Consider the following 15,088-nt stretch of genomic DNA (forward strand, 5'->3'; position numbering starts at 1 on the left):
AAGAAAGAGAGAGAGAAACGACGACGCCAAAAATAAGGCTACAACTGGACGTGTATTTTAAGCCTCTTATATATATGAAAATGGAATGACATATTTATTTATTTTTTAAAATATATATGTATATATAAGTACATTTTAACTTTCTCTCACTTCGACAATACCATTTCTCTCTCTCTCTCTCTTCTCTCTCCAAAACCCTCTCTCTCTATGATTACAGATCAGGCCGCAGCTATCATATTTCCGCTTCTTTACGACTTTTTTAGCTTCAGATTTTCTCTCTCTACGACCATTCCATTGCTGGATTTCTAGGGTTTTTTTCTTTATTTTTTTTTTATTTTTTTTATGTGGCCGTTGCTCTCTGAGTTCTACGACTGTCAGAGCTTCGATGTCGTCAGCTCCCTCCTCCTCTTCCTCTTCCATGGTCTGCTATAATCCGGAGTGTAAGGAATTGAAACCGGAACGGCCGAGAAAGGGCTGGCGCCTCCGCACCGGAGAGTTAGCGGAGCTCTGTGATCGATGCGGGTAAGCCAACCTTGTTGTTTTATTTTTTTCAGTTTTTGCTGGCTTTGTTGAATCGTTAATTTGTTATTTATTTATTTGTTTTTGGTTTTGCTTGGAGCTGTGGTTCGATTTGAAGTGAATTTGACTTTGATTGATCAGTTTGTGTTTTAGTTTGGGGCGCCATGTTAGGGTTTTAGGAGTGTGTTTTTTGTGGGTATTTACTAAATTTGGAGGAAGTTACGGTGTTATGCACTAGTTTCGAGATGTAAATTTAGACTGTTAAAAGGTTAATTTTGGAAAGTCGACTCTTGTTATGTGTTTTTCTATTTTTCTGTTTGGTTATTTATTTATTTGTTTATTATTTAAATTCCTTTTTGGGGTCTGAAGTTTCATTGAGGGAGGAAGGAACTAAATAATTGGATTGAAAGATCAACTAGATAAAATATATTTATGTATTTTAGTACCTCGTTTAGTTTTGGGGGTGAACAGCTATGATATTCTGGAATGTAACAATTATGCCTGTGACTTAATTTCAGGAAGTAATTTATTCCTTTCGTGTGTATGCTTGTTCTTGCATTCACATAATTTTATTTAGAAATATTTTCCTTCGAAACTATTGTCATAAAACCATTTTGGGTAAGTTTATAGCTCGTGGGTTATTTGCTTTGCTTGTTCTTTATCTACTTTTTAGTGGGTTTATAATTAATGCCAGTCCAATTGTAGACAAGGATGCAATTTTGGGTGTCTGTTGGGTTATTAGGAAACAAGGAAAGGTAAAAAAGTCGTCTGAAGTACACTAAAGTGGGAAAAACCATAGTAAAACTCAGGAATGAAAATATCATAATGTTCATTTACTTTTCAGTATATGACTTTATATTATTTCTATCAATTTCAGTACCAGAATTAATGTGAGTTCTAATGCCTTCTTCTTGTCTCTCTCTTCCTTTGTGGGGAAGGATCTGTATTGTTGAAGCAGAGGGATGGCCGGAAAATGCTGGTGCCTGCTTAAGTTATTGCTTAAACTGGACCTGCTATAGGCTTAAAACTTGACTTGCACTCTATATGTGCAAGCTTAAAAAAAGAAAACAGAACATAGATCTACATACATATAAATTCTGGAAATAGTCTGGCAAATTGCATGGGAGCCTATCCAATTTTATTTGAAAAGCTCATCATGGAGTGTGTGATCGTTATTTAACATGCACTGTTCTCTAATAATTGGAAGAATCAAATGTATTCTTAAGAGAGTATCTGGCCCTATGAAAGTCAATTGTCATTCAAGGGTCCCAAACTAATTGTAACCAAGAGGTACGTTGAGCCAATCCGTACTTTTAACTTATGATTACTGAGAGAGGGAGTCATTGTACCCCTTTCTGTCTCTTCTTCTGTATAGGTGAAGGAAAGTTAAGGCCTTTCAGCATATTATGTTCAAACTTCGTCCACCTTAAAAGACTTAGGAGGTCGAAAAGAGGGATTGACATACTAAGCCATGTGTATTATATTTTCTTTCTTTTGAAGTGCCCAATTTTCAAGGTTGGCAGGCTTTAGACTATAGTTGGTGGCATAGTGGAGATCAATGTATTTGTTTTTAAGGGGTTAACTTCGATATTCATTAAAAAAAAAAAAAAAAAAAAGAATTCAGAAAAAAGTTTTCTGTTTTTCCATTAATTTAACGTGCAAGTTATTAACTAAATATGTATTTGGCACAATAAGAACATGGGAAACACAAAAAGACTGAAACTTAAGGTTTTGATTGAAGTATTTTGTCTTAAAAATTTTCTGTTGTGTGCCACCCTATTTATTAGTCTTGGCCAATAGACCATGAACAATTAAGATACCTAAAAAAGGTTTTAGAAATGGAGAAAGGGGCTCAACCAAGCCAATTTGGTTTAGAAAAAGGCCAATTGTTTAGAAAAAGAGAATTTGGAGTGTTGGCAAAGAGGTAAACAGTGGATAAGTGCAGCAATAGTGTATTTTGCCTTGTTGTTCTCTCTTCTTTTCTTGTTCAATTCTTCATCTTTGATGCCGCACTGCTAATTTATGCTTTAGAAATTTCTTGAGCTGTATGCATCAATGAAAATTAGGCTTCAACTCTTATCCTGAATATTCCTTTTTTTGTCTATTGTTGTTGTTATTATTATTATTATTATTATTATTATTTATTTATTTTTTATTAGTTTTTCTACATTTTAGTGGATTTTAAGATTTTGTGGTGGTTTTGGGGAAGCTCTTTTAAGACTCTGAAAGTGGTTGATGATTAAATAATTTCTTTTGAATCAGGACACAGCGTTTCTTTATTTTTATTTTTATTTTTATGCCATGGAGTAGGGAATAGGCAAGTTATCATTTTCCTGTTCCAAATAAGCATAAAATTTAAGGCTTACAGTGCTCAAGATGGTCAGGTCTCAAAACCTGAATATGGTGAACTGCCAACTAGCATAGCCAAAACTGAACAGCGTTAAAAAAGTTCCACAGGAATTTCATTTCGCATTTTTATGATTTCAAGCGATAAAATCTGAAATTGACTTGATGGCGAAGCACTGATTGCCAAATCTGTTTATTTGCAGCCTGTATTTTGACAAATTAAGTTTGTCTTGTGATCCACTGACCAACCTAGTCTATGAAACAGAATGTAGGGTGATCTTTAGACCATAGTTTATTGTAAGTGAGCACTTTTCAATTAGCTTGTTGAGTGCGGATATATATTACTGATTGCTGCTTGCTCTGTAATTTTGGTGTTTCTAGTGAAAAAAAAAAAAAAAATTGAACTGATTGTAGTCTGAAACATTCTTGTAGTCTATGTTTTTGCTAAAAATTGTTTCAGCTGCATGGTGTGCATTGCCCTGTTTTTGTTGACCTCTTCTCCGTAATATGATTTCAGTTTCTTATGTTTTATTCTAATTTGCACTGTATTATGTGACTAAAGTTCTGCTTATGAGGAAGGAAGATTCTGCGATTCGTTTCATCTGAATGCTTCTGGCTGGAGGAGTTGCGAGTCTTGTGGGAAGGTTAGCGTAAAACTCTTCGGACTGATTAGGCTATTGTGCTTACAAAAAGTGGGTACTTCAATTTGGATTTTCTAAATTCTTATTGTGGTTGTTTTTCCTTTGTAGGGGGTTCATTGTGGGTGCATCGTTTCAAGTAATGCATTTACACTCTTGGATCCTGGAGGGATTGAATGCATTGCTTGTGCAAGGAAGAATGTCATTTTGGTAGGTTTAATATCATCTATACATTCTTTTTTGTTGTGGCAAGTTATTATGTTATTGAACAATCTAAATTTTGTCATTAGTATGTAATTCTTGAAGTGGGGCTTTATTTGTTCCATAGTTGAATTCCCTGTTTTTAAAATTGTGTAACTTGTTAATGTTTTACATGAATAATACTCTTTTTTGGCAAATTTCATTTATTTGGAAAACATCATACAGTGCATATTATGCTTTTGTAGTGGCAGTGATTGGTCTGATATTTGATTATCAGGGCTATGGATCACCGGCCAATTGGCGATGGCTGGTAGATGTAGTAATTGGTTGGCTTGGGATTTTTGTTCTAAACTGTTAGCCTAAAATAATTATCTAATCTTCAATTGTAAAAGAGATAGAGAGAAGTGCTTATTATTTTATTGATGACCTAATGACTCGGATAATTTTTCTTCTTTTGAAGGGGAACAAAAAAGAAAAAAAATTTCATGAGGTAGTGTCTAAAACTTTTGTGCCTTATATCATAGAGCAACTAAATTCTCAGAGTTTGATTAGCAAATGGTAAAAGGTTGCATGAAGTCTCAGATAATATATGGAACAGTTTTTAAAATCTAAAACTTTGACTGATCGACTCAAAGGCAATATTGCAACTGATTAAATTCAACATAGACCAAAATTCCAAGCTCCCATGATCTGAACAAAGTCAAAAGATAAAAAATAAAAAAAATAAAATAAAATTCTCATGATGCATTTATGTGATCAAGATGCACTAAAGCTTATGCTAATTTGTACATGATGAGAGTCCAACTTTTGAAATTTTTCCATTTTTGAAGAAATATATTCTTTGAAGATGTTAGCAACTATGGATATCTGAAATATAACCTTGCAGGGGGAGCAAGTTATAAGATCCGAGTCTCATGAAGGATTTCTTAATAAATATATTTTGGGACAGCAGGGTGGGTTTACCCTAATTCTATGCCCCTCAAATTTTGAATTCAGCTATAAATGCTGTACTTTCCTCATTTCTATTCCCTGCGGCTTCTGAAACTTTGACCTTAGTTAGGTGCTGGTTGTGGTTGGAGGGGGCTGTCAGCAGCAGTTAAAATCTTGAACAGGATACAAAGATGTCTTGCAATTTTTATGCAGGACATTTTTTTGCTGAATTCTCTCTTTAATGGAAACAAATAAATTCCAGAATTATGGTTAACTGTGTTACTTGAGCTGATTTCTGATAAGTGATGAGTAGTTTTGAATTTCTTTATATGTATAAAATGTTGTATTGCTACTCAAAATTCTATGCTTGTAATGCAGTCATCCAATACAGCATGGCCACCGTCTTTGTTTTTTCATTCAACTTTACCTGAAAGACTAAAGGATTTGTCTGTAAAAAACTGGAGTCAGTTGGCCGGATCAGGTCCTGTTCCATGGCGGCAAGCACCCAGCTTATTTGGTTCAATTACTCCGTCTGAAATGCATTCAAGGGTGCCATATGAAGTTGACATTTCAGCTGCAATTAACAAACTCAATGCTGGTGAAAGGATAGGTGTAACTTCATTGGAAAAGAGGAAAATTGAGGATTTTTCTGAAAGGTTACAAAATGGAAGCCTCAAGCTTGGTGCACGAGATGCACTGGAAAATGGGACTGCAGGTATCTACACTTTCATTGCATATAACGGAAAATAAAAATAAAATTAAAGTGAGGCACAAGCAAAAGAGGGTGTACTAATGAGTTTTGTATTTTACTTAAACAACAGGTTGGCTTGCTACTAAAATTTAAGAGAATTGGATTAGTTCGTTTTTAACTATAAATAAGAGGTTGAGTACTAAACTTGATTTTCAACATATCATTGCAGGAAGAAACTGTGAGGATCAAATTAATTCATGTCTAAATTTAGGGCAACAGCCTTCCTCTTTAAAGGAGGAACCTTCGACTCCACAGTTTGGTTTGTCTGTACCTTATGCATCTGCAAGTGAAACAAATGGTCAAGTTGGGGCTGCTGGATCTAATTTGCGGCCAACCCCTCCACCTATGCCTAAACAATTTATTGGTAACTTACACAGTGGAGTTGATTCACCTGGTGAAACTCAAATTCGAAATGCAAGGCCTCGAGCAGATGCCAGAGGAAGAAATCAGTTACTTCCACGGTATTGGCCTAGATTTACTGATCAAGAGCTGCAACAAATATCTGGAGAGTATCCTTTAATTTATTAATAATTATGGGTTTTTAATATTCTAAAGTCAAACTTCAATTATAACTGCAGTATTTTATGTTTGCTTTTGGAATTTACAGTTATAACTATTGGTTTTATTTCTTTGTGTTGAATTTAATTTATTTTGACATCTGAAAAAGTGGCTTTCCTTTGTATTCTTTTTGATACATGCAACTCATGTTCGTTCTATTTGTCATTCAATATCCCGTAAGCCTTAACCATATGTAAGTTCAAATTCTGTAATTACTCCATTGTTTGAGAAAATGTTAAGTGCAAGTGATGCTGGGCGGATTGGGCGTCTTGTGCTGCCAAAAAAATGTGCAGAGGTGAGTCCTCATTTTTTCCAGGTTGGACTGGAATATTGGTTTTTGGAGGCATAAAAGAAAATCAATGAAGTGAACTGCTTCTTGCTTCTTCTACGACTTTCTTTTGTTGTGTAATTACCATTAACCCCAAAAGTTTCAAATGTTTATTAAATAAGCCAGACTATGTTAATCAAACTATCATAATAAATAGTGAACAATGCCTTCACATGTAGATACATCCAATCATGGGATAGGAACTGGGTTGTACATGGCTGCACCATAAATTAATAGAAACCAAAGTTGGTAAGATTTGAATGAGAGATTGACTAGATGTTTAAGCTTTGATACTATATTAAGCAACCATCTAATCTAAAAGCTTAAATTGTTAGGATTTAGAGCCAACTATGTATGTTAGGCAAACAATTAACATTTTTACTGGAGATTTGTTTTCTTATTATGCTCTTGGAAACTCAATTATTGATAGTTTGTTATAGCAGGTGTGTGGGGTTGTTGACTGTCTCGTGGTGTATTTTGATGCACCATCTGACATGTGAACGTCCAAAATGTAGTTTTAAGCTGCTAAAAGTTAGAGGTGCATGTCTTTTGTTTGTTGATCCCATTGTATATTATGGTGTGTAATAACAGCTTTTATCCCAATATGCTGGTTTGCTTTATGTTGTTTCTAATGTTAGTATCATTCTGGTGAATGTGCCACTTAAATCTTCATGTGCTTACACCGGATGAATGTACATAATCAGAGCATATGAAATAACATAAAAACTTATCTTTCTTTCTCTCTCTCGCTCTCCCTTCTAGCCCCCCTCTCTTAAAATGTATTTATAGAGGGGTTCTACCATGAGGGATCTGTCGTGTAACTTAAACAAGGGATTCTAATATCAGCTAGTTAGATTGTGTAGATGTATAAGATGGGTTTAAACCTATGGTGTGAAGTGGCAACCCTGTCAGTTGTATGTCAATTGTCATATCCATTATTTAGCTTAAATCAGGGATCCTCAGAGGAAAATTCTTAAAAATGTGTGTTTTTGTTTGTAAATTGTGAAAGGAAAACAAGCATCATGCTTAATCTATAGAACTCAATATCATTAGAAACTAAAAACAGAATAATGTAGCAGAGATATGTTCATTTGCATTTCTAACTGTATTCTGCTGTTACTTGTAACCTCTATATGTAAGCATCATGTCTTGTTAATGCTGGATCTGACCCCATTATGGATATCAAGGAATTCCTCTAAGTATGGCTCACATGAGAATCAAAATATAATTTACCAACCAAATTTGACCCATGAAGCTGCATACTTTGCATCAGATGCATGCCACCATGTGTAACTTGGAGAATCACTGCTGTCGTATTCCATCAAGTCTTTTCTGAATTTGGCAAAAATGTTTTAGTTTTATCTAATTTGTTTTGATAATCATGACATAGTGAATGCTTTTTTTATGAGATAGGCCTACTTTCCTCCGATATCTCAGCCTGAAGGATTACCTCTCAAAGTCCAGGATGCAAAAGGCAAGGAATGGATATTCCAGTTCCGTTTCTGGCCCAATAATAATAGCAGAATGTATGTTCTAGAAGGGGTTACTCCTTGCATACAGTCCATGCAATTGCAAGCTGGTGACATAGGTAAGCATCCACTATCACCGACAATGTCTAGTATCAGAAGCTGTTGATTGTTCCTGTGACATGGGGTCCAATGCTTCTTGGCCATGCGTTAGCTTGTTGTTCATTGCCATTTTTCTTCTGAAGAGTTTTCTTGGGATTTGTTTCTTTAGTATTGGCTTTAAGGATTTTAGTGTTGTAGTGTAGAGATCTGGTCAAACATCCATGTGTTAAATGCTGCTAATTGTTTTAATTTTTGTTTCGTTTTTTGTAATTATGCCTGTCTATATTTATCTCATCTCCCTAGTGGATGTTATGATAATAGGGTCTTAAGGTCATTCACTTTAGATCTGAAGAATTATTTCTTTTCCTCAGTGACATTTAGTCGTTTAGAGCCAGAAGGGAAATTGGTCATGGGGTTCCGAAAGGCCTCAGCAGCTACGCCATCAGATCAGGTTATGCCTTTTTCAAGTTTCATTGTATATGCATCTAATAAGTGATAAAAGAAATGTCGGTTTAAGTGGTCATTAAAAGTTTCTGTTCAAGTTTCAGTTAGCTTCATCCTGACTGTATATGCATCTAATAAATGGTAACAGAAACGTTGGTTTAAGTGGTCATTAAAAACTTCTTTCTTTTTGGTCTTATTGATTTAGGACATGCAAAATGTGGTACTTAAGAGAGGATAAATAGAATTTTTCTAAGCGTTCTAATTTTCTGTGGTTGCATTGGCTGGTTGTATAGTTGATTTTGCTTTAGTTATAGTTGGCATTTGATTTTGATAGATTTCTCTTGTAAGTTCATTAATAACCTTAGCTAGTGTTCTGCCACTCTGTTTTCTTGTTCGTTCTAAAATAAAAATCAAATTAGTCACTCCTTGAACCTTCTGTTTTGCTGAATGCATTATGAGATGCTTAAAATTTTACTTACCATATCTCCATATGGTTGGAAGATTTTGCATTTGCAATGATTTGTCTTGTACTATAAATGGTATTAGGCTTCTTTTTCAATTTTTGTATTTCTATTGAACACCTTAAAAATAATAAAATAAATGAAGCGTGTGCAGCCCATTACACTGAGGATGACGAGCAACAAATTTGGTGTGATGCTAGGATAGATGAACTAGAATTTCAGGGTTGTAGGCCTATCATCATTACAAATAGCAGAAACTGGTTGTAGTGCTAACTTCATTCTTCACTGTACTTACGTTTATAAGTAACTGCTTTATACTTGAGACTACTTCTGTTGGTTGGTGAGCTGATCGGACATCTTTTTGTTATGGGTCTGAAATTCAGCTGGATGGTTGTCTTTCGTATTAAGGTTTAGACATTCAGCAATTTTTATTTTCATTTGCAGTGAAATCTACAACTTCAGCTTACAATTAATTTACTTAATTTCTTTCTCCCATCAACAGGAAAATGAAACAAATAGGAATGGCAATGGAGTCTCTATGCAAGGAGATGTTAGTATCGCAAAAACTAAAACTGATGAAGTTATTATTTCTATTCTTCATTTAAGAGATAGCTCAGCATCACCTTGTCTTGCTTTTCATCAATTGACCAGGCTGAACTGGCAGATCCTAGTTCTTGGTCTAAAGTTGACAAGTCAGGATACATAGCAAAAGAAGTACTGGGAGCTAAAACTTTGATTTCCAGAAAGAGGAAGAGCAGCACCTTGGGTTCTAAAAGTAAGCGCTTGAGAATTGAAAATGAGGACATGATGGAGCTGAAACTAACCTGGGAAGAAGCTCAGGGACTCCTTCGTCCTCCTCCAAACCATGTCCCAAGTGTTGTTGTGATTGAAGGCTTTGAGTTCGAGGAATATGAGGTATTATAGTTTCCACTTTGAAAAGAAATTGGATTTCCAAAAGTTGCTCATTAACTGTATCCACTGTAAGCCGCTTTTGATTCTGACTAGAAAAGTGCTTGTTTCTTATATTCTATTTCTCTGTTTTAGTGTTCCATTTGTGTCTTCCTTTACTACAACTGTAAAATGAACTAGCATGTGCCATTGAAGTATATATTATAGTGACCTTGAATCTCATAATTATAAGACTCATTGGTAAAAAAAATGAAAACTAGTGCAAGAAAGACCTTGTGAGAAACCCTATTGTTCTCATCCAGCAACAACAAGAATTGTGAATTATAGTAGTTGGTGAAAAGCTTGAACATAGTTATTATGAACTTGTTTCAATTACAAGTGTCCCATCAAATTGCTTGTTTAGTGTTTACACTGACTTTAATCCTAGAAAGTTTAGTCAACAATTCAGGCATGCATCGATAAGGGAGTATTTTAGTGATGTTAAGGCAACCATGTTAACCCCTATTCTAGTGATAAAGCTAGGAACATTTTTGCCATAGACCTGTAATGTTTTCTTTGGTCATCTGTTGCTCCCACTAATTCCCATAAATTATTTTTTGGACGCAGAAGTACTAATCTTAGCATGGGTCGTTGCTAACCTAATGTGTGAAGTGTGATTAATATTATTATAAAAATATTTTAGTGTACCTTACTTGTTGAATGGAGTATGCCAGAGGTCTAGACGTACCTTTCTTCTCAAACGGACTTTGCCAGAGGTTTAGCCATCACCCAACTCTTAACCTCCTCATTAAATATTTGTGCAATCTTAAATTCTTACCTTCGTCTATGAAAGGGAGCTATACCACTTTGCTTTAGACGTTGGTCATGCAATCATAGTCCTGTTGTTGCATATTTTGTATATCTTAAATCTGATGTTTCGTTAGTATACTACTTTTTCAATTAAGGGCAAGATGTGTGCTCTGGCATGTACGGTGCGTGTGTATTTAGATTCTGATATTCTCATTACAGGATGCACCAATACTTGGGAAGCCAACAATTTTCTCAACTGATAATATGGGGTAAGTTGCATACCTTAAGAGTACTGAAATTTTTATTTAATTTTAGTGCTTTCTTTTGTTTTTTTACTTAATCATGCTTTATATGTGTGTGCGCTGAAATTTTTATTTAATTTTAGTGCTTTTTTATTTTATTTTATTTTTTTAACTTAATCATGCTTCGTGTGTGTGTGTGTATTCATTTATCTATTTTTTCCTTGTCAATATTATCAGCTAGGTTTTAAAGTACTTGTATATGTATTTACTTAGGATATGGGTCCATTAAATGATTTTTATGTACCCAGTGATACTGTGCATGGTGACTGCTGCTCGGTGAAACATTCTTTCTTCTTCCTATTGCATTTTGGGAAATCTATGAAGAGCTAACATGCATGTAATAGAAAGAAGGATGGATCTTATGAGCCTTTACTTTATAACATTTTCAAATGGGGGCCATCTAATGTTATAAATTAAAATGGGACCTTAATTACAAATTTAAAGGATAATTGATTGCAAAAATTAATAATAAATGGAAAACTTTCATGTGTACTTGAGTAGTGATAAGCAATCACCAAAAATTACCATAATTTTATTAAAACTTAATTTGTCACCAATTGGAATTGACTGTATGTGAGGTTTTTTCAGTTAATTCTGGTAACATCTATTATCAATCATCTTAGTTGCATCAAATTATGTGGCATACATTCATATGTAGTGTATTTATGAGCAATTATCAAAAAGTACCATAATTCTATTAAAAATTATTTGTTATCGATTGAAATTAACTGCATGTGAGGGTTTTATTTTTTTCCCTGTTAATTTTGGTAATCTTTATTATCGTCATCTTAGTTGCATTCAATTATGTGGCATATATTTGGGCATGAGTGCTGGTTATAGGTTGTACCTAAGTGTTAAATTGTTTAAGCATCTCCATGTATCTGATATTTTCAGTAGGTGTCAAGGCCTACCATTACCGACCTTTCAAGAAAATATATTGCTCTATCATCCTGACTAGATGAGTGGCCTGAACTAACCTAGGTTCTAAAAGAAATAATAAAAGAACACCAAAAAATAAACCCAATTCTATTATTTGGCTTGAATAAAATAGAACTATGCCAATTTTGCGAAACTAGAAAAGAAAAGAAAATTCAATAATCAGTTTTTGGCTAATTTATGAACCATTAATTGAATTTTGATATATGGTCTAGCCATATTGTTCATCAACAGAAACAGAATAATATGGGTGATAGAAGAAGTACAATCATTAATCTAATAGGAAAAATGACAGCAAAATAGGATTTATTACCTCCGAGATTTCTTTAGAAACACTGGTTTCATGAGGCACGATTAGAAATCTCTTGAATTAGATGTCTCACATTGAAAATTGAAACTTAACGGCCTACAGGTTGATAAGCTGTAGAAAAAATTGAGCCTAAGTTTGTTGTTTCTTTGACATCAATTATTGTTAGGATGTTGATCTTTCTTGGCAAGCAAATTGTATTTTTCTTTGCTGGGTAAATGGTATTTTATTGAGTTCCAACTGTCAAAATTTATTTTATATATCAGTTTCCACCCTTATGATCACTTCTTTGGCATGCTGCTTGCATGTTTTGCATAGGGCATATATTCCTGATGAAACCAAACAATTGCATTTCCCCTTTTTCTTTTTTTGTGCTAAGTTCCTTATCTTTCTTTTGAAATCATAGTTTACAGAGTCCTTGTTTTTTTGTGGCTATGTGGTGCCAAATTCCAATGCCGTTGTTTCATTTGTCAGTGAGAAAATTCAATGGGTTCAATGTGAAGACTGCTTCAAATTGCGTAAATTGCCCGCCGATGCGCTTCTTCCTTCTAGGTGGACATGTTCTGATAATTCATGGGACCCAGAAAGGTATGTCTTACATCTTTTTTCTGCTTTTGTATCCTGAAGTGTGTATCTTTTCTGTTTTGAGTACATTTTCCCTCATTTAATCTGTTGTTATTGTTGTGTGCCTACTCAATTGATGCAAACATGCAGTTAAGAACCTGTGAGCCTTGTCAAAAAAATAAAAAAATTTTCATTTGTGCATTCATGATATTGGATTGGTGGTCTGACTGCACTTTTTCAGGATTATAATCTGTTGTTGTATTAACTTCAGGTTGGATATGATGTAATGAAGTCTGAACTCCTTGAAAGTTTCCAATGTGTATTGGGTTATTGAAAATTTACGAGAAAGATATAATTTTGATGTTTGAGTTTGTGTTATTTTATTTTACGGCTTGTATACTGTCCTGCATGAACCTAGGCACCCTTCCTTTAAGCAGTTTTTTTTTTTTTTTTGGTTCTCTCTCTCTCTCTCTCTCTCTTTTGGCAACGCATTTATTTTTGGTTTTTGGTTTCTTTACTTAATTGTGTCTACTTTGTTTGCTTTCAGTGTTGGTTAGAGTTTGTTAAACATTTTAATTAACTAAAGGGGAGAGAGAGGGAGGGAGAGAGGAGAAGAGGGGGGGGGGGGGGGGGGGGGGGGGTTTGACCATAAACACCAAATTAAAACCCATTTGAATTTTTTTTTTTAATAATTATTTAAGATGCCTAACAAATTCTAGCTGCTACCAACACACATTAACAAAGCAAATTACACGCAATTAGGTAGAAAAACCTACACATAATCTAATGACACCTAGTCAACCTATTCCCTACACCCCTCCCCAATCTGTGGACATACACAATTAAAAAGAGAAGTTAAAAAGGAGAAATTTGACTGCAGGAAAGATACTTATATAAGCTCTAGAAAATATGGATGAATCGTGAATTGAAGTATGTCATTGGTATTGATATTGTTAAAAATTGTTACCAGATCCTCGTGTTCAGCTGCTCAAGAACTAACAGCGGAAGAGCTTGAAGATCTTATACCCCAGTCTGTTTCAGGTATGAATTACTTGGAAAAATACTGGATTTGTCTTTTTATACCCCTCATCCAGCCTTGTATGACTCACAGGAGTCGGACTTGGTTAATTGTGACGCAAGGTACTGGAGTACCAAGTTAAGGTTCTTCAGTTTTGCTAGTTTTATAAGTTTTATTTTGAGTAATGGTGTCTGTATGTCATACTAAATTATCAATTTGCAATTGGTTCTCATTGTGATTGGACAGTTGCTTCTAAGAAAATGAAGGCTGCTAAACTTGACTCAGAAAATTTGGAAGCCATGGAGGGGCTTGATACCCTTGCTAATTTAGCTATCATGGGAGAGGGTGAGTCACTCCAATCATCATCCCAGGCGACCACAAAGCACCCCAGACATAGACCTGGTTGCTCATGTATTGTTTGCATCCAGCCCCCAAGTGGGAAGGGCCCCAAACACAAACAATCTTGCACCTGTAATGTCTGCTTGACGGTAAAACGCCGCTTCCGTACATTGATGATGCGGCGTGAGAAAAAACAATCAGAGAAGGAAGCAGAGACTACACGCAAAAAGCAGCAAGTATCACTACCTGATAAGTTTGATAATGAGTCCAATTTAACTAGCAACACAGGAAATAGTCCAAATCAGAAAAGAGAGTTCCATGATGGTTCTGATGATGAGCCAAGTAGGATGAAATCGTCTACTTCACCTTTTAAAGGTCAAATTGACCTGAATATCCAGCCAGAGCGGGAGGATGAACTGTCACCTGGTTCTGATTCTGGTGGCATAATTAAGTTTGTCCAAGATAATCCAGCGAGGTATCTCAGACAGCAGAGGTTATCAAGTTCTGGTGGCAGTGAAAACTCATCTGGCAATTTGTCTCAGCGAGATGGAGGTGATGCAATTGGAGACAAACTCAACAATGGCATCAACCTTGGCAGGAATCTTCACGATGCCAGTGACGACCATCCTTCAAGTATATCAATGAAGGCATCGGCATCGACCACTGCAACTGGATAATACAGTTAATTCTTTTTATCATATGCTAATATTGATCATCAACAACTTTGGGCCATCGAAGCTGGGTTGTAGATCTGTCCGCATTGGTATTACTCATCTTCTGGTCTGTACATAAAAAGGAAGAGGCTGTGAAGAGGGCAACATGGTTGACAAACAATAGTATGCTATGGTATGGTCCCACTCTAAAGTGATGTAATTTGTAGAGGTCGTATTAAGTAGGGAAATGTTGAATATGCAACTGAAAGTGAGTAGCAGGTTGAAGCTATTTTACTTTATTTTCAGGAGCTCACCTTGCTGCCTCCGTGTAGTTGACATTGAGGATGTAACAAATTTCTATTTTCTCGGCTCAGTAAAGTAGAAATTGCTTCAGATTTTCTTCTTGCGTTGCAAAAGTCGAATACTAATTTAGGTAATTGGTGGAATCCGAACTGCCTGTGTACAACAAAATCCAGATTGTTTTCTTATATATTTGAGACATAAGTATGACCCATTTTTGTTCAATC

General features: G+C 35.1%; 1 protein-coding gene across 5 annotated transcripts; it reads left to right on the forward strand.

Annotated features, from left to right (window-relative positions):
* The first annotated feature begins 127 nt into the window (after nucleotides 1–127).
* LOC107422963 (B3 domain-containing protein Os07g0563300) lies at nucleotides 128–14,954 on the forward strand. 5 transcript variants are annotated; one of them, XM_048465332.2, is made up of 15 exons: nucleotides 128–522; nucleotides 3,428–3,509; nucleotides 3,615–3,713; nucleotides 5,013–5,349; nucleotides 5,555–5,894; nucleotides 6,142–6,238; nucleotides 7,685–7,859; nucleotides 8,211–8,290; nucleotides 9,247–9,294; nucleotides 9,396–9,659; nucleotides 10,662–10,711; nucleotides 12,462–12,575; nucleotides 13,522–13,592; nucleotides 13,663–13,706; nucleotides 13,816–13,944. In XM_048465332.2, the coding sequence occupies exons 1-14, from the start codon at nucleotides 386–388 to the stop codon at nucleotides 13,677–13,679; spliced, it is 1,911 nt and encodes a 636-aa protein (XP_048321289.1). In that variant the 5' UTR covers nucleotides 128–385; the 3' UTR covers nucleotides 13,680–13,706; nucleotides 13,816–13,944. The 5 variants fall into 5 exon arrangements, 4 of the variants coding, with proteins under 4 accessions (XP_048321289.1, XP_048321291.1, XP_015887956.2 ...); XM_048465334.2 differs by having other exon boundaries at nucleotides 13,663–13,691; nucleotides 13,816–13,943; XR_007238386.2 differs by lacking the exon at nucleotides 13,663–13,706 and adding an exon at nucleotides 14,868–14,954 and having other exon boundaries at nucleotides 131–522; nucleotides 13,816–14,754.
* The last annotated feature ends 134 nt before the right edge of the window (nucleotides 14,955–15,088 follow it).

This window comes from Ziziphus jujuba, chromosome 1 (assembly GCF_031755915.1).
Source record: "Ziziphus jujuba cultivar Dongzao chromosome 1, ASM3175591v1".
Lineage (NCBI taxonomy): Eukaryota > Viridiplantae > Streptophyta > Magnoliopsida > Rosales > Rhamnaceae > Ziziphus > Ziziphus jujuba.